Source organism: Carcharodon carcharias, chromosome 7, assembly GCF_017639515.1.
Source record: "Carcharodon carcharias isolate sCarCar2 chromosome 7, sCarCar2.pri, whole genome shotgun sequence".
Lineage (NCBI taxonomy): Eukaryota > Metazoa > Chordata > Chondrichthyes > Lamniformes > Lamnidae > Carcharodon > Carcharodon carcharias.
This window is the reverse complement of record NC_054473.1, coordinates 158,735,775-158,760,106: the sequence shown is the minus strand read 5'-3', so window position 1 is coordinate 158,760,106 and position 24,332 is coordinate 158,735,775. Positions and strand designations below refer to the sequence as shown.

The window sequence follows — 24,332 nt, the reverse complement described above, 5'->3', positions numbered from 1 at the left end:
CCGATTTTAATTGCCCCACCATTAGTGTCCACACCTTTTAGATAGCCCTGATAAAGGCAGTAGTGAGAATAGATCTTAACAAGCAAATCAATACAGATTTGCAAAGAATGACAAAGGGCGGAAAACACTGCTGAAAATAGTTTATTAGTCACCCTAACAGTAATAATAGCATTGAACATAAGAAATAGAAACGGGAGTAGGCCACTTGGCCCTTCAAGACTGCCCCCCTGTTCAAAAAGATCATGGCTGATCTGCCCCAGGCCTCAACTCCTCTTTCGTGCCAGCTCCTCAAAGCCCTCAACTTGCTGATATTTCAAAAATCTATCTACCTCCTCTTTAAATACTTGCAGTGATCCAACCTCCACAACTCTCTGGGGTAGAGAATTCCAGACATGCACACCCTCTGAGAGAAGAAATTCCTTCGCATCTCAGTTTTAAATGAGTGTCCCCTTATTTTGTAACTATATTCCCTTGCTTGAGATTCCCCCACTAGTGGGAACATCATCTTAATATCTACCCTGTCAAGCCTCCTCAGAATCTTGTACATTTCAATAAGATCAACCCTCATTCTTCTAAACTAATGAATAAAGGCCTAACCTGTTTAGCTGTTCTTGACAAGTCAACCCCTTCATCCCAGAAATCAGCCTAGTGAATCTCTTTTGAACTGCCTCCAATACCACTATATCTTTCTTAAATACAGGGACCAAAACTGTACATAGTACTCCAGGCGCGGCTTCACCAACACCCTGTACAGTTGTAACAAGACTTCCCTATTTTTAAACTCCAACCTCCTAGCAATACAGGGCAAAATTCCATTTGCCTTCTTAATTACTTGCTGCACCTGCATACCAACGTTTTGGTGTTTCATGCACAAGAACACCCAGATCCCTCTGTGCTGCACTCTTTTGGAATCTCTCCCCATTTAACAGTCTGCCTTTTGATTCTTCCTACCAAAGTGCATGACCTCACACTTTCCTACATTAAACTCCATCTTCCAAGTTTTCGCCCACTCACTCAACCTATCTATAACCCCTTGCAGATTCCTTATATCCTCATCACAACATGCCCTCCCACCTATTTTTGTATCGTCAGCAAATTTGGATATATTACACTCTGCCCCCTCCTCCAAGTCATTAATATAGATAGTAAATGATTGAGGCCCCAGGGCTGATCCTTGTGGGACTCCACTAGTTACATCTTTCCAACCTGAAAAAGGCTCATTAATCCTGACTCTCTGTCTTGTGTGTGTTAACAAATCCTCAATCCATGTTAATACATTACCCCAAATACCGTGAATACCCAAATATCTTGTGCAATAACCTTTTCTGTGGCACCTTATCAAATGCCTTCTGGAAATCCAAATACACTACATCTACCGGTTCTCCTTTATCAGCTCTGCTCGTTAGATCCTCAAAGAACTCTAGCAAATTTGTCAAACATGAGTTCCCTTTCACAAAACCATGTTGACTCTGTTCAATTGCGTTAAGCTTTTCTAAATGTCCTGCTATTTCTTCCTTAATAATACTCTAGCATTTTCCCAACAACATATGTTAGGCTGACTGGCCTATAGTTTCCTGCTTTCTATCTCCCTCCCTTCTTGAACATGGACGTCATATTAGCGGTTTTCCAATCTGCTGAGACCCTCCTGGAATCCAATGAGTTCTGGAATATTTTGACCGATGCCTCCACTATCTCTGCAGCCACTTCTTTTAAAACCTTTGGATGCAGGCCATCAGGTCCTGGCGACTTGTCTGCCTTTAGTCCCATTAGTTTGTCAAATACTTTGTCCCTCGTGATAAAGGCTGTTACAACATCTTTCCACCCATTAGCTCCTTGCTTACCTGATATCTTTGGGATGTTTATAGTGTCCTCCACTGTGAAGACCAATGCAAAATATTGGTTTAAATTATCTGCCATTTCCCTGTTCCCCATTATCAATTCTCCAGTCGCATTCTCCAAGGGTCCCATGCTCACTTTAGCCACTCTTTTTATATACCCGTAGAAGCTCTTGCCATTTGTTTTTATATTTCTTGCCAGTTTACTTTCACAATCAATTTTCGCCCTCTTTATTAGCTTTTTAGTCATCTGCTGCTGGTTCCTAAAAAAAATCCTAATCCTCTAGCCCATCACTACTTTTTCCTACTTCGTATGCTTTAGTTTTTGATTGGATACTCTCCTTGACCATCTTTATTAACCACGGGTGGTTCATCCTTCTCGAGTCCTTCTTTTTGACCGGGATAAATTTTTGCTGAGCATTATGAAATTTCTGCTTAAAATGTCTGCCACTGCTTATCCACTGACCTTTCCCTTAGTCTATTTTCCCAGCCCCCTTTAGACAACTCTTTCTTCATACCTCTGTAATTACCCTTATTTAAGTTGAGGACACTGGTTTGAGACCAGAGTTGCTCGCCCTCAAACTGCATTAGAAATTCTACCATGTTGTGATCGCTGCTCCTTAGAGGATGCTTAACTACGATATCTCTTATTAATCCCAACTCATTACACATTGCTAGATCTAAAATAGCCCATTCCTGGGTAGATTCTGTAATATATTGCTCTAAGAAACAATCCCTGATGCACTCTACAAATTCATCTTCCATGTTACCCCTGCCCAACTGATTTGTCCAGTCAATATGCAGATTAAAATCACCCATGACAATTGTAGCACCCTTCTTACATGCCTCCATTATTTCCCGATTTAAACTTTGTCCTAGAATGAGGCGGCTCTTCTGGGGCCTATGGACAATTCCCACCATGGCTTCTTCCCCTTGCTATTCCTTATTTCCACCCAAACTGATCCCATATCACGATCTATTGCACCTATATGACTACTCACCACCGCACTGATACCTTCCTTTATTAACAAAGCTATCCCACCTCCTTTTCCTTTTTGTCTATTTTTACAGAACGCCAAATACCCTTGAATATTGAATTCTCAGACTTGGTCACCCTGCAACCATGTCTCTGCAATAGCTATCAAGTCATACCCATTTATTTCTATTTGTGCAGTAAACTTATCTATCTTGTTACAAATGCTGTGTGCATTTAGATAAAGAGCCTTAAGCTTTGACTTTTTACCATTATTACTCATCCTGGTTCTAATTTCTGCTGCATTCTTCTGTTTATATTTTCTGCCCCTTCCTGTTATACTTTGATTATTGTTCACCTCTTCCTGACCCTGCACCTTTGCTCTTGCATTTCTTTTTGACTTTTTAAACTTCCCTTCAATTGAACCCTCCCCCCTACTAATTAGTTTAAAGTCCCATCTACAACCCTAGTTATACGATTCACCAGGACACTGGTCCCAGCATGGTTCAAATGAAGACCGTCCCAACAGAACAGCTCTCTCCTTCCCCAGTACTGGTGCCAATGCCCCATGAATCGAAACCCATTTCTCCCATACCAATCTTTGAGCCATGCATTTACCTCTCTAATCTTATTTACCCTACGCCAATTTGCACGTGGCTCAGGTAGTAATCTGGAGATTATTACCTTTGTGGTTCTGCAAAAATAGGCACGCATGTAACAAAGGTAATGCAATAACCTAGAGGCTTTTAATCTTCTAGATTGGGCAAATCAGTTTGGAGAAAGTAGCCATAATTTGATGAAATTTCATTTCAAGCGTGAGAGAGTGATGTAGGCAAGTCTGAAACTAGGGTCTTAAATTTAAAACAAATGCAATTAGGGAGGCATGAGCCCTAAACTATGGAATACCCTCCCACCACCTCTCTGCCTCACTTTTCTCCTTTAAGACACTCCTCAAATCCTAGCTCTTTGACAAAGTTTTTGGCCACCTGACCTAATATCTCCTTATATGGCTCAGTGTCATATTTTGCTTTATGATGATCTTCTGAAGCTCCTTGGAGTGTTGTATTATGTTAAAGGTACTATATAAATACAAGTTGTTGAAAAAGAACGTTTAAAATATAGGCAAAATATTAATATACTCAGTAGAACTCTCTACAAAATAAAATTCTATTCTCCTGGCTTAATGGAAGCAAACTTAACACTAGCTCCTCAAATAAGGTTTTATTCACGTACCCCAAAGTTCATTTTTCGTATACTTGAGTGGCACTAGTTGAAAAATAAAAATAGAACTTCAGAATAAACTGGTAACCAGGGAAATTACACAAATGTCAGAGAAATGGTAGAAATAGCACCTTATTTTTTAAAGGGACTTCTACCAACTTACCAAGGTTATTTTTATTCACATACAGGGTATGGACATTGCTGGCAAGCCCAACATTTATTACCCACCCCTAATTGCTCTTGAGAAAGTGATGGTGAGCTGCGTTCTTGAACCATTGCAGTCCATGTGGTGTAGGTACACTCACAATTTTGATGCGGTAGAGTTACAAGATTTTGACTCAGGAAAGATTAAGTAATATGTTCAAGTTAGAAGGATTGAGTTGGAGGAGAACTGGCAACTGGTGGTGTTCCCAAGCACCTACTGCCCTTGATCTTCTAGCTGGTGCAGGTCACAGTTTTGGAAGTTGCTGTCCAAGAAGTCTTGGTGAGTTGCTGCAGTGCATCATGTAGATGGTACACACTGCAACCATGGTGCGCCAGTGGTGGAAAGGTGAATGTTTAAGGTGGTGGATAGGGTGCTGATCAAGCAGTTGCTTTGCCTCAGAGGGTTTGAGCTTCTTGAGCATTCTTTGAGCTGTGCTTGTCAAGACAAGTGCAACATATTCCATCGCATTCCTGTCTTGTACCTTGTAGATGGTGGAAAGGCTTTGGGGAATCTGGTGAGTCATTCACCGCAGAATAACCAAACTCTGATCTAGTCTTGTGGCCACAGTATTTGTAGGACTGGTCCAGTTAAGTTTCTGGTAAGTGGTGACCCACAGGATGTTGATAGTAGGGGATTTGGTGATTGTCATGTCATTGAATATCAAGGTGAGGTGGTTAGATTCTCTCTTGTTAGAGATGGTCACTGTTGACAATTGATGTGGCACAAATGTTACTTGCCATTTATCAAGCCAAGCCTAAATGTTGTCCATGTCTTGCTGCATGGAGTCACGGACTGTTTCATTACCTGAAAAATTGGGAATGGTGCTGAACACGCTACAATCATCAATGAACATCGCCACTTCTGAACTTATGTTGGAGGGAAGATATTTGAGCTCAGGGCAATGCCCTGATGAATTCCTGTAGTGATGCCCTGGAGCTCAGCTGATTAGCCTGCAACAAGGAGAACCATTTTCCTTTATATTCAGTATGACTCCAATCAGTGGAGAGCTTTCCTACCCTCAGATTCCCATGGACTTCAATTTTACCAAAAATTTTCTTTATTTCATCCTCCCTTGCCTACTGGCAACAGTAATTGTGCCCCTAACCAACATCCACCAGATACATTTTTCATGGGGTAGTCATTGAGGTGATTAGGAGCAAGAACTCTGGCCAATATGCACAAACCATTGGACTGTGGCTTTACCAAAGCTCAGGTGATATTCACTAAGGCAGTAAAAGTCAGGGATAAAACCTAGAACTTCCTAATCTATATGTATAGTGGAAAGCTTTTGAGCACTATTACCTTTCAGCAGTTGTTCCATTGCCTATCCTAGAAATTAGTGGTTTGTTTTAGGTCCTCGGTTTGGTTACCAGTCACCATAGGTCAACCATGACAATCTCACCCATAGAATCCAGCAACGTTCCCATTACGTTCTTGAACAGCAATTTTTTGTAGAATTGCACAGTAAGTCTGTCATTTTTGCAATCTAAGCAACCTTTTCACTTCTGTTTGCAATTTAGCAACTGTGTGCAAAGTTGGAAGAGATTAAAATCAATCCAAGACCCATCGCTTTGCTCCTTTTCTCTTTTTACACAAGCCAAAATATTTCACTTATACCATTCTGAAAGATTGTTGTCCCAGATGACTTTATCTAGATGATCCAGTAGAGTAGGTTTTTGTAGTTATTATAAAATTTCTCACCAGGAACTACAATTAATGGCAACAGACACTACAAATATTATAGTTATGTGTTAGAAATTCAAACATGTTTCTATTCCATGCTAAAAATCTGTAGCAATCACCTATACTTACATTGTATAAGAGCAAGCAACAATAGTGACGACATTCCTGTGATGATTGTTGACAGCAGTAGAATACCACGTCGGCCAAACTTGTTCACGGTAAAATATAGGAAAAGGAGGGCCACACCTTCAGCACCAGTAATGACCAAATAGCTCAAGTGGAACCTGGGGCTATAAGCAACGAGGTTTTGGGAAAAACAATTCTGGATTCCACTGCCAATGAACCTGAGATGAAATGAATAAGGTTATTCCCTCTCAGTGGACTCCTTGCAATGGCTAACACATTAACCAGGATCAAAATTCAGAGAAGGGAAAGTAGAATCATAGATAGTGGTAAGATAGTAATAAATAGGCATTTTTATTTTACATAAACCAGTCAACTTTAAATCTCAGTGAAAGGTGAAAGTACCAATTTGTCTTCAGATTAAGATTTTTTATTTCTTGAACAAGAGTGTGGGAAGCCATTTTTTATTGTTTAGTAGAATTTCTTCCAGTCTCAATTATGAGCCTGGAGAGTGCCCTCCATGGTCCAATAGACACTATTGTTCACTCTCCAGGCTTATACATGAAGACTGATGACTTGGGAAAATTATTAGAGCGCTGTCAACATCTGTAGAATGCCACCAGTAAAAAATATAATCAGTACCATTAGGAACAGTAGAGATTTTCCTAAAGAACTAAAAACTACATAGAAATATAGTTTACAATGCAGAAACAGGTCATCTGGCCCAACAGGTCTAGGCTGTTGCTTATACTCCAAAAAAGCCTCCTCTCGCCCTCTTAATCTAATCTTATCAGCAATTTCTTCCTTCTGTCCTTTTTGGCTTTATGTGCTTATCTAAGCTCCCCTTAGATCCATTTAAGGTACTCAGCTTTGTGTTCGTGGATTGCACATTCTAACGACTCTCTGGGTAAAGTCGTTCCTCCTGAATTCTCCATTTGATTTATTAACAGGGAGAAAACTTTATTCAATTTAACCAAATTATTATTAAGTAATAGCAATTTATTTTTTCCAAAAGATATACCAAAGAATATTATGTCAACGTTGGTCACAAATCACAAGAGCAGTAACAATTTATGACTTCAAAGAAGGTCAACCCCTTGTTAAGTCAAGGACACTAGTAGTGGTAAGCTAGAGAGCAAAGAATACTGAGAAACTGATGGCATAAAAGAAAGAACTTTAAAGTATGTAAGACAAGACCAGTAGTCAATATGTAAGATAAAAAAATGTCTCATGCTACTTTTATCACCCAGAGCAAGTGGATAGCCAAAAAGCAATGAAGCCAATAAAGGATCGAGGAAGTTACCTTACTATCTGCTATAAGAGATGCTAAATAAATACTTTGTCACTGTGTTTATAGATGAGAAGGAAGGAATGTGTATATTATACAAGTTACTATGTGGCTTGAGGAAACTTAAACTTTTGAAGTTATTTAAATGTAGTTTAATGTATTGTGTAATTAAGTGCTCAAGGTATCAATTAGCCGAAGTACCTTTCTTTGGGAACAGGAATTGCCCTAGAAGACCAATGGGTAGTGAATGCTACACTTTCCATAAGAATATACAAATTAGGAGCAGGACTAGGTCATTCAGCCTCTCGAGCCTGCTCCACCATTCAGTAAGATCAGGGCTGATCTGATTTTAAGCTCAACTTCACATTCCTGCCAACTCCCAATAACTTTTCACCCCCTAGCTTATCAAGGATCTTTCTACCTCTGCCTTAAAGATATTCAAGGACTCTGCTTCAACAGTCTTTTGAGGAAGAGAATTCCAAAGTCTCTCAACCCTCGGAGAATTTTTTTTCCTCTTCTCTGTCCAAAATGGACCCCTTATTCTAAAAGGGTGGCCGAGTTAGAGATCCTCCCACAAGAGGAAACATCCTTTCCACATCTACCCTGTCAAGTCCCTTCAGGATCTAATATGTTTCAGTCAAGTTGCCTCTTACTCTTCTAAACACCAGTGAAAACAAGCCTAGCCTGTGCAGCCTTCCCTCATAAGACAACTGCCCATTCCAGGTATTAATCTAATAAACCTTCTGTGAATTGCTTGTAAATGCATTTACATCTTTCTTTAAATAAGTGGGCCAATACTGTGCACAGTATTCCAGATGTGGTCTCACCAGTGCCCTGTATAACTGAAGCATAACCTCCCTATTCTTGTATTCGATTCCCCTTGCAATAAATGATAACATTTTATTTGCTTTATTAATTATTTGCTGCACCTGCAAATTACCCTTCTGCAATTCATGCATTAGGCCACCCAGATCCCTCTGCATCTCTCACCTTTTAGATAATATGCCTCTTATTTGTCCTGACAAAACGGACAACCTCACATTTTCCCACATTATACTCCATTTGCCAGATCTTTGCCCACTCACCTAACCTACATATATCCTTTTGTAGCCTCATGTCCACAACTTACTTTCTTACCTATCATTGTGTCATCAGCAAATTTAGCAATTATACCATCAATCCCTTCATCCAAATCATTTATACAAATTGTAAAGAATTGAGGCTCCAATGCTGTTCCCTGTGTCACACTACTTGTCACATTCTGCCAACCAGAAGAAGTCCCACTTATGCCTCCTCCTAGCATGTTAGCTAGCCAATCTTCTATCCACACCTATAACTTACCCTCTACACCACGAGCTTTTATTTTACACAATAACCTTTGATGAGGCATCTTATCAAATATCTTCTGAAAATCTAAGTACAGTACATCCACCAGTTCCCCTTTATCCAAAGCACCTGTTATTTGTTCAAAGAACTCCAATAAACTGGTTAAATATGATTTCCCTCTCATAAAACCGTGTTGACTCTGCCCGATTACCTTGAATTTTTCCAAGTACTCTTTTATAAGGTCTTTAATAATAGCTTCTAACATTTTCCCTATGACAGATGTTAAGCCTATAGTTTCCTGCTTTTTGTCTCCCTCCCTTTCTGAATAAAGGAGTTACATTTGCTATTTTCCAATCTAATGGAACCTTCCCCGGATTGAATTAATTTTGGAAAATTAAAACCAATGCATCAACTATCTCACTAGCCACTTGTTTCAAGACCCTAGGATGAAATCCATCAGAACCCAGGAACTTGACAACTCATTGGATCTACGAGTTGACAAGTATCACATCCCTGGTGATTGCAATTTTCCTGATTTCCTCCCTCCCTTCCAATTCCTGATTTACAGCTACTTCTGGGATGTTACTTGTATCCTCTATGGTGAATACTGATGCAAAATATCAGTTCAATTCATCTGCCATCTCCTTATTTTCCTTTACTAGTTCCTCAGGATCACTTTCTATAGGATCAATGCTCACTTTAACTTTTTTAAAAAATCTATAGAAACTCTGGCTTTATATTTCTAGCTAGCTTTCTCTTGTACTCTAATTTTTCCCGCCTTAATCTTGTCATTCTTTGCTGTTCTTTATTTTCTATCCAATCTTCTGACCTGCCACCCATCTGTGCCTTTTCTTTAAGTTTGCTACTATCTTTAACGTTTTTAGTTAACCATGTATGGTGGATTGCCCCCTTCGAATTTTCTCGTTGGAATGTATCTATTCTGTATATTTTGAAATATCCCCATAAATGTCTGTCACTGCATTTCTATGGACCTATCCCTTATCCTAAATTTCTAGTTCACTTTTGCTAGCTCTGCTTTCATGCACTTGTAATTGCCCTTATTTCAGTTTAAAGTACCAGTCTTGGAGCCATTTTCTCTCCCTCAAACTGGATGTAAAATTTAATATCATAATATGTAGCATTCTAAACAAAACAGATGAATCGATAGTGCAAATAGAGATAAATAAGTATGATCTAATTGCCATTACAGAGACAAAGCTGCAGGATGGCTTAAATTGAGACCTGAATATTGAAGGAGATGTGACTTTTAGGAAGGATAGGAAGTTAGGAAAAGGTGGGGGGTTGGGGTGGCTCTGTTAATAGAAGACAACATTAGCACAATCACTGCTACGTAGGGACACCTTCACTAGGAGGTCATGAATAATCCTTGTTGCACAATACCAGGTCTCATATAGCCTGCTCCCTGGTTGGCTCCAGAACATGCTGATCTAAGAAATTATCCTGAAAACACTCTATAAATTCGTCATCTACGTTACTGCCCATCTGGTTGTTCCAGTCTATAATCTACATTAAAATCACCGCACCTTTCTGCAAGCTCCTACTATTTCTTCTTCGATACCCCGTCTTACCGTGTGATTACTATTAGGGGGCCTGTACACTACTCCCACAAGTGACTTCTTGCCTTTATCATTCCTCATCTCTACCCAAACCACTTCTATATCCTGGTTTCCTGAACTTAGGTCATCTCTCTCGATGTGCTAATGTTGTCTTCTATTAACAGAGCCACCCCAACACCCCACCTTTTCCTAACTTCCTATCCTTCCTAAAAGTTACATCTCCTTCTATATTCAGGTCTCAATTTAAGCCATCCTGCAGCTTTGTCTCTGTAATGGCAATTAGATCATACTTATTTATCTCTATTTGCACCATCAGTTCATCCGTTTTGTTTCAAAGGAACTGCAGTCTAACTGCATCTAAGTCACGGTTCCTAATAACAGCCAACTTTACAACTTGAAAGGTTGCATTCCAAGAAATAATATGTGCTTTTGTGTTCACAAGAAACTAGGTTAAGAACATTCAAACTCTTTTCACATATTCTCTGTAACTATAGCCATGCTGCATCACACACTCAGTCTTTCTGCAGCTTTTGATATGATCAACAACATCATCCTTCCCCAATTCCTATCTACTGCTGTCCAACTTGGCAGGGCTGACCTCATTTGGCTGGGTTTTAACCTATTTGATCAAAGCCTATGAATCTCTAGCAATGGATTCTCTTCCAGAACCAGCATTGTTCTAGAATGATTTATCCTTGGTTTCCCCCTCATTCACATGCTTCTCCATGGTGACATTGTCCAAAAACATGGGCTCAGTCTAAATATCAATGCCGATGACACACAGCTCCAGTGCTCTATCACCTCTTTTCACCATTCCACCAGCCACTATCTTTGCAGCACACCCAAAATTAGAGGGCAGACAAGCAGTACGGCAACAACTTTCTTCAACTAAGTACTGGAAAGACTAAAGCCATCCTCATCTCTGGCCCCTGCCAGAAACTCTGATCCCTTGCCAATGACTGCATCAGTCTCAGTGTCACCATCTTGGTTTTTGAACCAGAATGCTGATTATCTCAACTTACTCTGTGACTGCAAATAAAGTTCCATATTGCCTCAAATTTTACATTTTCATTCTCATTCTCTCTGTAACTTAAGCCAATCATACAATGCCACCCCGCCACAACCTGGGCCCCAACACACATACTTTCTGGCCACCTGTACATCATGAAGGCAGTTTGATAATCTGGAAATAAGTAGTAAGTCACCTTGAAGGTGTTGAACTGTCTAATTCATTAATCAATGAACCAAACAGATTCATTAATGCCTTTTAAGGAAAGAAAAGGGTCACCCTTACCCAGTTTTGCCTACATGTGACTCCAGTCCAGAGTAGTTGACTGACTGTACTCTAAAATAGTTCAGTAAGCCTCCCAGTTAGCAACCATGCTTTCCCCTCCTATTCCTTCCTAAATCCCACTGCCCATCTAGCACTTTCAGATCCCCCTTAACAGCTACCTCTTTTGGTCAACCATCTTAATATCTGCTCCTTTGGTTTCCTATCCATATTTTTGATTAAATCTGTATGTCATATTAGGGTTTTTTTTCGAGAATAAAGGTGCTACATAAATGCAAGTCATTGTTACACCACATTAGAGGTGCAAACTGATCAATGTGCATCCAAGATTGCAGGGCAATATTTCAACCCATTTCTGAAATAAAACAAGTGGATCTTGGGTAGCAGAACAAGTTTATTATTAAACAGCTTTACTTACGTGGTAAACCCCAGTATCAAGATGTTCTTCCAAATGACTCGCGTGGTCACCATATCGCAAAAAGTATACAGGCGAGGCTGCGTATACTCGCCAAACATGGAATCCATCTCTGAGGGCGGTGGGGGTGGGGTAGGGGAAGAAGGAGGCAAAGCTCTCAGTAATAATCTTTAATGCACTGAAGGAAGATATTCATGTAATAACAGGCTTTATTTTAAGATCCTCATAACATATTTTGAATAGTGTGCCCAACTGTCCCTATTTAAAAAGAACATTAACATTGTGGTTTATATTCCTGAAATGTTAACTTGTCTCCATAGGTGCAGTCTGCCTGATGCATTCAGCTTTGTTTTCAAATTTATGGCTAAAGTTATTAGGAGAGACTCAAAGAACTGAATTTGTTTTCAGTGGAGAGCAGAACATTGAGGAGAAATGTGACACTGGTCTCTAAAATGTTAAAAGGCATGTTCATAACTAAAAGAGATGGCAATTTGATGATCTGGAAATAATAAGCTAGAAAGAGTAAATCACCTTGAAGGTGTTGGATTGTCACAAACACCCAAAACTGGTTCATTAACCTCTTTTAGGGATGGAAAACAGTCACCCGTACCCAGTTTTTGCCTATATGTGATTCTGGTCCAGTATAATTGATTAACTGCCCTCTAAAACAGTCCAGTATGCCTCTCAGTCATTCAGGGAAACTAGGGATGGACAATACGTCAGCCTTACTAGTTATGTCTACATCCCAAGAATAAATAAAATGTCCACTACTAGCAACCATGCTTCCACATACGCTGGAACTTCCTTCCTAAATCCCACTGCCCCGCTAGTCCTTTCAGATCCTTCTCAACATCTACCTCTTTTGGTCAACCATCTTAATATCTGCTTCTTTAGCAGACAACAGTTAACAGACTAATAAGAGGTTTAAAGAGAAAAATGTGTATTTATATTTCAAATTATGTTGCTCAAACTTTCCAAAGTGTTTTACAAGGCATTACTTCGAAGAGTAGTCACCTAACCTCAGAAAATTCTATGAAGTACTTTTTCATCTTTGCTTCAGTTCATTGGAAGGTCATTCAAAATATTAACCTGCCTTTGTTCTTCTCTAGTTGCTGACAGATTTGTTGCATCTCCAGCCAGTTTTGTTTCAGATACACATGGTTGAAAACATATGGCAGAAATTTCCCCCCGTTGTGCAGGGTGGGGGGGGGGGGGGGGGGGGAAGAGAGAGGAGAGAGAGAGAGAGAGAGAGAGAGAGAGAGAGAGAGAGAGAGAGAGAGAGAGAGAGAGAGAGAAAGAGTTCAGGAGCTGGCACGTGCAGGCATGCCTCCGATCAGCACCCTCAATTGGGGGCGCGCCGCAATTTTACGTCGGTGGGCCAATTAAGGCATGATGTCCGCCAGGAAGCGCTATGCGCCCCTTGTGCGGGGGGGTGGATTCCCTAAGCCAAGGGTGCACTCTTTCGCGCATGCGCATGAAAGAGTGCGCTCATCTCCCTGAGGCAAAGTGTTGCCTCTGGGGGATCGGCGACAAATTCAAAAATGTTAAATATAGAAAAATAAAATTTCCCTGACGTGTCTCCTCATGTGACTCTGTCACGAGTTGGGAAATGTCCATCAATTTTAATTAAACTTTCAAAAACCTTAAGGTTGGATGGGCAGGTCCTTAAACGAGTTCAATTACTTTTTAAATGGCCTCAAATGGCCGTTGACAGGTCAGTGGGCGCACAGCTGATTTGGCTGCGCCCCCGCTGACCTGGAAAATGAAATGACGTGGGGTGACGTCAGGAGTTCCGGTGTCATCCCACCATTCTCAATATCCTGTCCACAATTGTAGGTTACGAGAATAAATTGAAATCAAATATTAAACAGAGCATAACTGTTTGTGTGCTTGCAGATGAACTGCAACCAGAAAATGTTTGTGGAACTGTGGAGATAGAGGGATGGTGGAGGAAGCAGGGGTATGGATGGCTTGTCAAGTTTATTTATGTAGAGCTTTCTACATGCAGCTAAGTGGGAAAATGAAATGCACGTTAGGTAAGGAACAAGCTTGGTGGACTTGTTCTATACTAATGTGTTAAAACACACTAATGGAGCTCAATCGGGTTTTCCATTACAAATTCACAGCGTGTCACATACCATTAAACACATTGCATGGGGTGTATAATTCATCATCCATGCTGACACCATTACTAGCTGCTATACTTCGCAGTATTTGCTTACACTTCGCAATCTGTCTGGTTGCAAGAAGCCAGCGTGGAGACTCTGGGAATAAAGCCGGAATGCTGTAATTGTTCAAAAGACATGATTTAGTTTCATAATTGGAAAATTAGTTTATTAAAATGTTACTAAAAATGTTATTGATTCAATTGAAGAAAACAATTTTCACCAAAAGGAAAGAATATAAAAGAATCTATTAAAAATACTTACTTCTGCAGTGACCAATGCTGAGCAGGTCATGCCATTACCATTTTGGGAATGAAATGGGATGGGTACTTAAGGTTGAGAATGAAGCTGCCCTCAGGCACTCTCATGCCATTGAGTAGGCTGGCAAAATGACAACAGCCCTAACAGGAGAGATTTATATTACTTATTTATGATAAGTATATTTAAATCTGTTGGTCTATCACGTTGATAGTTCCAGCCAGATATGGCACTTCAGACGATCAATCCATTAAATGTGTCTTCAGTAGTTACCATGAAATCAAATATTCCTCCCAATTCTGATGCAAGCACACAACTAAAAAAGTTCTCAGCTAGTCAAAGTTTTGAACCCAAGTCAATGAAAGGTGTGAATTCATACTCACTGTCAGTTCAGTCTAGCAATTGTGAAGATTCAATACACAGGTTTCCAGCAAGCTTTAAAGTATTACAGAACGTTTTTTTAGGTAGTACAGAGAGAGTTCTTTTAAAATTTAATGCTTATTTTGGAACATGATTGCTTAATGGGTCAAAGAATTGCATAATGAAGTTAATCCTATTGTAAACGAATCATACATTTTACACCAGAATGAGATAATTGTCACATTTCATCTATTCATTTGGATGAGTAGAAAATTCTAGCTAATATTTTCAACTATATTCCAGGACATGATATCACTAGCACATTTCATGGATGGGCCAATACCAGAAAGTCAGGAACTATGCTTTCAACTTTACTTTTTGTTTTATAAATGTCTTAACCATCAACTTTGGAAAAGGGTGGGTTGGAGGAAGGGTAGGGCAACATGGATAAATCATGTGAATCCATATCCATAAAAACTTGCAGTGTCCCCTCAGCTCCTCTCTCTTATAAAAAGGGGTCTTACAGCATAAATTTTGGTGACATACTGAAATGATCATCAATGTACAAATTGAAACAAAATAATATCCATAATGTGTACTCCTTTCAAGGCTCAGTCTCAGATCCAACAGGATGCAAGTGCTGACACCCATGCAGCTTCTTCAATGTGGAAATGGGCAGTAGAACAGGGAACTGAAATCCTGAGGGAAGTCCCATCCCATATTCAACTTTCTTGAAATTCTAAAAATCAGGTTTCAACATTCTAGATAGTGCCCAAAATAATGCAGGACATACTACCCAGCAATCCAACACACATCATCAGGATTTCGCAGCTGGCGAGGTCTAAAAGATTTTGGAATTCCAAATAAGAGTGGCAGGTCTTAATGGTTTAGCCATTAAGCTCACAAGCTCCCAGCTTACAAACTTGCATCTATTAAACATTTTAAAAAACCAAGAGGTAATTTCATATGGAATTATCTTAAGAGAATAGCAATGTATGGAGTTCAACAATTTTTAAGGTATTAGAGTTGTCATCAAGACCAAGCAAAATTTCCTTAACTGGGTCCCTGCAGTCACAACATTCTGAATTATATAACTGTTGCTATAGAGTCATAGAAATTTACAGCACAGAAGAGGCCATTCAGACCATTATGTCTGTGCTAGCACACAAGTAACAATCTAGCCTAATCACACTTTCCAGCTCTGGTCCAGAGCCTTGTAGATTACAGCATTTCAGATGCTTTTCCAAATACTTTTTAAATGTTATGAGGGTTTCTGCCTTTACCATAGTAACAATGAGTAAGTTCCAGATCCCCACCACCCTCAGAATGAAAAGATTTCTTACCTCTCACCCTAAACCTATGCCCCCTAGTTATGGGCCCCCTAACCAAGGGAAAAAAGGCCTTCCTATTAACTCTACCTATACCACTCAATTTTATACACCAATTAGGTCTCCCCTCTGCCTGCTCTGTTCCAAAGAAAACAACCCTAGCCTACCTATAACTAAAATTCTCCAGTCCAGGCAACATCCCCTAATTCACCTTTGTATCTTTGCAGTGCAAATCAAACTGCATGCAGTACTCCAGCTGAGGCCTAGTGCTTAATTAGAGTTCCAGGATAACTTTTTATATTTTGTATCTTAGCTAATAAAGGCAGCTATCCTATATGCTTTCTTGACCTCCTTATCTAACTGCCCAGCTACCTTCAGGGATCTGTGGACATGTACTCCATGGTCACTCAGTTCCTCTAGACTTCTCATGTATCCTGAAAAAAAAAACCTGTAACAGGCCAAGGTTCAAATAGTAGTTTTGGTAGTAAAGAGCTTGAGTATTACTGGAAAAAAAAGACATGCTATTGAAGCTTTTAGTCTTGCATTCATCAAGACAGCTCGGAAGGTAAACTAACAGTAAAGGGAACAACAATTTATACTGCTTGAGAAGAGAGTGCTGATTGATTGATAGATTGAAGCATTGCCATGGAGAATGTCGCAGAGAATAGTTAGCTGCCCAGCATTGGTTCAAATTCAAACCAGGCAGGTAGACTCTGATTGTCCAATACTATAGCAATGTGTGGACCAACATAAGCTAACCAATCCTGACTGCTAAGAATTACAATGAAAACCAATTTAAGATCATTAGTTGGGCTCACAGTGTGGCTCACTTGTGCATGCTCTCCTTTGCAGACAGAAGGAGCATATCCACGCATTGCGCCTTTTCTAACTAAACAAAGCTTGGGGGACAACCGTTCCCTGGTTCATTCCCCATGGCAATGCCTTGACCAGAGTTGTCCTGCCTGGTTCAAATTTGAACAGAAGCTGCAAGTTAACCCTTCTCTGCTGCAGTCTCCAAGGCAATGCCTCTTACCAGAGCCCACTTGCCTAATCAGCACTCTTTTCTCAAGCAGTATAAATTGTTGTTCCCTTTACTGTTGGTTTAACTTGCGAGCTGTCCTGATGAGCTCAAGATGAAAAGCTTAAATAGTGTGTCTCCTTTTTTCAGCATGGCCAGGGTCCCGGGCACAAAGTCTTACGCACCCATCTCCCTTATCCAGTAACAGATCAGGGTTCTCGGGAACAAACTCATTTCCTTTACCTGCAAAAACCAGGATTCCTGTGCACAGACAATTCAGACCCGTCTCCCTTATCATGTTATGGTGTGTGCGTGCAAGAGAATCATAAAATGGCATCTGGTCATAATCTTAGATCTTTGGTGCTAGTAGCTCACTAACAGCAAAGACATGTTGCCATCATTATTGAACATCAAATGACTGCTACTAATTGCCACCACCCATAGTTTCATGATATTTATTTTCAACTGGTGTTCAACAGCATACCCTCTTACATTAAAAAAGCATAAGGCCAATTATCTTTTAACAGTTTGGCACTTCTGCACAGTTGTGCTCATACAGTGTGCAGTTTAGAAAATTACACACTCCAGTAGGTATCCAGGATGCTTTGCGGGCCACCAGCAGAATTATATTCCACCACAACCTGTAACTTCATGACCTGGCTCATTTCTCACTCTGTTAATACCATTAAGCTGGAGGATCAGCCCTAAATTAGTGTGTAGAAAAGCATGCCTGGAGTAGCACCAGGCGGACCTAAACAAATGAACAGCCAATCAAGTGAAGCTAAAACAAGGGAGCATATACATGCTAAACATGCTTGGCCTAAATAGCCAAGTGGTTATGGTACTGGGCTTGTAACCCCAAGATCAAGAGTTCAAATCTCACAATGGCAAACTATGAAACAATGTAACTTCATCTGAATAGGAACAGATGGAAAATGTGTTTGTATTCGAAAGAGTTACATGCTAAACATCAGAAGTAGCATAGCATAGATGAATTACATGAATCCACAAGCAATGGATCAGATCAAAGCCCTTAAGACCTGCCATCACCAGCTGTGAATGGTGGTGGGTAATTAAACAACTAATGGGGAGGTGGTGGTTTAAAGAACATTCCAATCCTCAATGACGGCAGAACACAGCACCCCCCCGGTCGGGTCCGCGCCACCATTTTACATGGAAGAGCCAATTAAGGCCCGCCCAGCGTGACGTGCACCTGGAAGCACTGTGTACTCCCTGTGTGGGCAGGCCGGGGTGGCGGGTGGGGGGGGTTCCCTGAAGCAGGGCCCCCCGACGCATGCGCTCTAAAGAGAGCAGAAATCTCCCTGAGGCACAGAGGTGCGTCAGGGAGATTAGTTTAAGTTTTAAAACTTTAAATAAAGAAAAGAAAATATTTTAAGACATGTCCCCTCATGTGACAGTGTCACATGAGCTGGGACATGTCAAGGAACATTATATGAAAAAAAATTATTTAATATATAAACCCTTCATGAAATCTCGTCCCGCCCATGGATGAGGTTCCATGAAAAATGCAAAGGCCGCCTGGGGCTCTTTGCCTGCCCGCCAACCTTAAGGTTGGACGGGCAGCTCAGTTTATTACTTTAATTGATATTTAAATGGCCTTAATAGGCCTTTGACAGTTTGGCGGGGGCACAGCTGAGTAGGCTGCGCACCCACCCAACTGAAAATCTAAATGACAAGTGATGACATCGGGATACCTACCCGTGTCACCGTGTGTCATTTTACGCCTTGGCAAGTGAGCCACACCCCCACTCTCTGAGCCAAAAATTCTGGCCTAGGTTTTTTTTTACAACAAAGGCATTACATTAAGGAAAGCTGTTGTTGTTGAATGTTTAACTACATGAAAGCAAAGCAATATAGTTGACAACATTAGCAATCCTATTGGAAGTTTTTAAACATAACCACAAGAGAAATTCAGAAGTTAGAATGAATTATCTGAATATGAAAAAATGCCTTTTGAAAAAAAAAAATTACTCTCTTTATGTTTCTAAAACAAAAAAATATTTTTTGTACATTTAAAAGCTGCCCACTCCATCCATGCCTGTAATATACAAGAATACTATAAAGGAAGATTATTTGACCGGTCTACAATTTTAGAATCTGCAAAAGAAGAGAGTTTGCATTTGGTGGTTTATACTGTTTTCTAACTGAGTCAGATGATGAACTTACTGTTAAAGCACTCACCACCAATAAATGAGTAGTAATATGAAAGGGGCAGTGACAACACCCTGCAAAATTCTCCAGTCCTTGCATAATTCAGCTAATCCTAGCAGCAACATCTTCCCACTCACTGTAAAGGATCCGGCAATCATGGTGATCATCAGTCGGTGTGGTGGGTCACACATCTCCAACCCTAGACAGAAAAAAAGTTAACATTGGAAATCGAAAAGTTCTAATCATTTTGTGCTTCCAGTATGAGAAACACGTACCCTGCAGAATCTTGCAAAGCAATTCCCAAGAATGGAACTGAAAGAGATGTTCACTAAAAGTAGGCCAGAAAAAGTGGATGTACAAAAAACTGGAGTTAATGGAGTTTATTTTGGTAGGGGCAGGGTGCCTTATGGGCTGCAGAAGGTTAGAGATATAAAGATGAGTTAGGTGATGGATGGATTTTAAAAAAACAAAAATTCTAAATTAGATTTTTGTGGACTGGAATCCAATGCAGGGCAGTGAAGAAAGGATTGTGAGTGGTACATGGTAAGGGATAGGCTACAAGCAGCTGAGTTTTGGATTAGTTTAAGTAGTGGAAGATGGCAAGTTGGCAAGGAGAAAGCTAACGCAATTGCTCTAAAGGGTGAGGAATGCATACATGAAGGATTTCAATGCCATACGGGGTGAGGTAGGGACAGAGGCACAGCGATGTTACGAAGGTGAAAGCGCGTGTCTTTTTTAATGGGTAAAACAGGATGCTCAGGTTGAAAATGTAAGTGGTTCAGTCAAAGACAGTGGCATGGAAAAAGAGTGGAATCAGTCAAAGAAAGAAAAAGCTTGTGGTATAGGTCAAAGGTAATGACTTTAGGCTCATCCAAAACAATAATATACGGCCAAACAACAGAGATGCAGGAGAGGGGCCTAGAGGTTTTAAAGAAGAATGTATTGCCATCTGCCTGCATGTGGAAGGAGATCCCATGAATATAGATGATAAAACTAAGGGATTGCATGTAAATGAGAAAGATAAGGGGGGCCAGATGGATCATTGGGGAACTCAAGGGGTGACACTGTAATGGAAAGAGCCTTTGCTAGAAATGCACAATTTACTGTTAAGTGCACATCTAGGCAATAAAATGGCTGCAGCATAAAGGCAATGTTGTGTGTTGCAGAGGTTAAGAGAACTGATGAGAGGTTGACAGTCCTTTTGTCACTTTGGTTAGATCATTTGTCTTGTAGGAGTGGCATAAAAATGGTGGCAGAGAAAAGCATGGAACTGGAAATAGCTGAAAACACATTTAAGGAAAGGGAGGATGTAGATAGAACAGCACTTCTTATGTTTGAGATGTTGAGATACTGGTAAACCAGCATTTGCCCTGAAAGGACTAAGAGCTAAGCCTATAATGTGGGACTGGGATTGCATAGATGCCAGGCTAGGTAGGGAGGCACATTGGTGAGGGTTTTTTAAATAAGAGTTCAGCAACCGTGATGGGCTTTGAACTTACAACCTATGGGTTGCTGCTAATCCAGTACCATAACTACTAAGCTTGCAAACAGAGGGATTGAGAATTTTTTTTTATATAAAAAAAGATTATTTTGCCAGTCACCTCTTTGCTGTTTATGGGAACAGTGAACAAATATTGGTTTATGTATTTGCCTGCATACATCGCGGCACTTAAAAAAAAAATCCAGTGTCTTGAAAAGTTGGAAGCTTGATAAAGTTCACAAATCTTTTTAAAAAGAAACTCAGTAAAGCTCTTAAAAGAATCTTGGTTTCCCAACATCATGCTCATATGGTTTTAAATCAGCAACATCTTGATATTAAAGGATGCAAATGCCACAAAGCCTTACTAGTGATAAAAGAACACGTATTGTGCAGGCAGATAGACTAGTGACAGGACCAGTGACACTAAACAGATGATTTTGACCAAGAGCATACAAACTTATCTTCAAATCAAGTCAAGGGAGTAAAGAAACAACAAAAAACTCTAGGCCACCTTTGACAAACTATTTAGTAGAGGAATGAAAAGATCTGTAAGAAAGCAAGTAGCGAGTTCAAAAATGACAGCAAAGGATAGAATAGGAATCAAATGCAGCAAAACACCAGGCATATGGTGGCACTACAATATTTTGCACTACATTCAAATATGCAACTATTTCACCACTCTTAATACAACATAAAAAGATTAGCAGAAATAACACATATTCATAAAGCACCTTTAACGCAATAGAATGTCACAAGGCATTTCAAAGGATGATTGTAGAACAAAACATGACACGATAAAAGAACACGTATTGTGCAGGCAGATAGACTAGTGACAGGACCAGTGACACTAAACAGATGATTGTGATCAAGAGCATACAAACTCATCTTCAAATCAAGTCAAAGGAGTAAAGAAACATCAAAAAACTCGAGCCACACAAAGAGATCAGATGAGCAAAAGCCGAGTCAAAGTATGTTTTAAGGAGTGTCGTAAAAGGAGGAAAGCGAGGGAGAGAGGTGGAGAGGTATAGGGAGGATATTCTAGAGCTTCGGGCCTAGGCAACTGAAGACTTAGCAACCAATGGGGCGATGATTAAAAATCGGGGATCTCAAGAATGACAGTTTATGTTGAGGATTGAGAAACTTGAGGAGATTACAGAGAAAGGGAAGGACAAGGCTATGGAGGGATTTGAAAACAAGGGCGAGAATATTAAAATCATGACATTGCTCAACCAGGGCCTGAATTTTTTGGTCATCGGCAGGCCCAGGAGCGGATTGGAAATGGGTCACAGGCCGTGATTTCATGCTGGCTGGCCAATTAATGGCCAACCAGCGTGAAACATGCGCTGAAATGCTCAGTGCTGCCAGGGTGGGAGCGGGAAGAGGGCGGCGCAGGCACAGACGCAGACGCAATTGAGGGTGCAGGTGAGCGCTTTGGAGGGTGCTCCCTGAAGACAGACAGCTGCCCCAGGGAGCTGCAGACCTCCACAGACTAAAGGACACGACAAAAATGCTGCAAAATATGTCCATGCAGCACAACCAAGCACCTGAGAGCATACCTAAAAAACAAGTACTCAGATGTCTCTTTTTATTTTATTTCTCCACAGAGATTTCATCCTGCCCTGGGTCAAGGCTTGAGTATAAATGGGAATGCTGCTTGGGAAAATGGCCCGTCCGCCAACCATAAATGTGGACGGGCCACATAAAATCACTGTTGATTGCATTGTTAATGAGCTTAATTGCCCACTTAATTGTTGGCAGGTGCACTTCTGACTGCCGCGCATGCCATCCGAGCAAAATATTGTGCGAATGCGGGATGATGTCGGGATGCTCGTCTGAAGTTATCTCGGGCTACATGTCCGTTCGGGTCAGCGCGAGCCCATCCGCGGAATGTAAAATTCTGGCCCGGGAGTCATCATAGATCAGTGAGCACAGGGATGATAAGTGAACGGCACCTACTGCCAGTTAAGGCACAGGCAGCAGAGTTTTGGATGACCTGAAGTTTACACTGGGTAGAATATACAGGGAGACCAGCCATGATCTCTAAATATAAAATTATTATAGTTGAATCTTAGCATTGCTGAAAAAACAGACGTGAAACTTTTCGTCTTGTACTCATCAGGACACTTTACAAGAATACCAATATAAGGGGAAAACAATTTATGCTGTATTAGAAGAGAGTTCTGACTGGTTGGCAAGTGGACTATGATTTGTAGAGACGTTGCCATGGAGAATGCACCAATGATGATGACTGACAGTTAACTGTCAAGCATTGTTTGAAATTTAAACCAGGCAGCTTGACCCTGATTGGACAAGGCATTGCCCTGAGAAATGAGTCAATGAATAGCTGTCACGTATTTTGTTCTGTTGAAACAGGCGCAATGTGTGTTCATGTTCACTCTGCCTGTAAAGAACAGGGCCCTGTGTTATTAATAGATGTAGTTTCCAGTACACGCAAACGTGCCACATTGTGAGCCCAACTGAAAACCTTAAATTGGTTGTCAGCGTAATTTTTAGCCCACTTGGGGGGGGTGGGGGGGGCAGGTGGGAGCGAGCGCAAACTCAATCAGCGCCCCCAATTGGGGCGCGCCACCATTTTATGTGGGCAGGCTAATTAAGGCCCACCCAACGTGAAGCACACCCGGAAGTGCCATGCACTCCCTGTGCGAGCAGGGGGGATTCCCTGAGTCAGGGCCTGAATGCTTTTGTGCATGCGCGCAAAAGAACGCAGCTCGAGGAGATTAGATTAAGTTTCGAAAAATGTAATAAAAGGTAAAAAAAAATTTAAGGATATGTCCCCTCATGTGAAACTATCACATGAGCTGGGACATGTCCATTAATCTTTTCAAAAAATTTTATGTAATTAATAAACCTTTCTTGAAACCTCATCCGGCCCGTGGGTGAGGTTTCATGAAAAATGCAGAGGCAGCCTGGGCTCTTCACCTGCCCGCCAATCTTAAGGTTGGATAGGCAGCATTCTTAACAGCTTTAATTACTTTATTAATGGCCTTAATAGGCCTTTGACAGTTCGGCGGGCATGCAGCCGACACTGGCCCCGCCCCTGCTTGCCAACAGGAAAATTCTCCCCTATGTTTCTTCAATTCTGGACCTGTCAACCCTTAGAAGCTTTGTTTCTGTCCACACAATTCCATCCTTCATAGTTTTAAATGCCATCAAATCAACTTGTAACCTCCTCCATTCAAATGAAAACAGTCCAATTTGAGTGGATATGTTTGTTTTCCCAAGTGAGACAGCTTTAAGAAATCCCATTTACCTTCAGCAATAAAAGATATTCCTTTGAATTAGATTTTACAAATGAAACAAAATTGATGCACCAACACTCCACCAATTTACTTGATGGATTTCAAGTCCCTCACCCTGCCCAATTTCTTTTCCATAACTTGATGACATTCACAAAAAGTCAAATTTTCTACATTTCCGATTCATTTTACCAAGCTGATTGAAAAGCATTTCTTATTGTCATGCAGTGCATTTGCATCCCATGTTTTCACTGGGTTATAATTTTAGCTTTTTATCAGTCCATAAAACTGCCTAGTGAACAGCTCAGAAAATAAAAACCAACTGAAATTATGCATCAGCTTTTACAGCTAACGCCA

The 24,332-nt window shown here is 40.6% G+C and overlaps 1 protein-coding gene across 2 annotated transcripts in view; it reads right to left on the bottom strand.

Annotated features, from left to right (window-relative positions):
* The window catches only part of slc22a31 (solute carrier family 22 member 31), a 60,826-nt gene that overhangs the window by 10,435 nt on the left and 26,059 nt on the right, over positions 1-24,332 (bottom strand). The window contains exons 4-8 of one of the 2 annotated variants that reach the window (XM_041192106.1): positions 19,269-19,437; positions 14,076-14,221; positions 11,941-12,049; positions 6,047-6,261; positions 4,042-4,074 (exon numbers count right to left, since the gene is read on the bottom strand). In XM_041192106.1, the coding sequence (XP_041048040.1) occupies positions 4,042-4,074; positions 6,047-6,261; positions 11,941-12,049; positions 14,076-14,221; positions 19,269-19,437 (672 nt within the window). The remainder of the gene's footprint in view (positions 1-4,041; positions 4,075-6,046; positions 6,262-11,940; positions 12,050-14,075; positions 14,222-19,268; positions 19,438-24,332) is intronic. The other variant, XM_041192108.1, reaches the window with a different exon arrangement.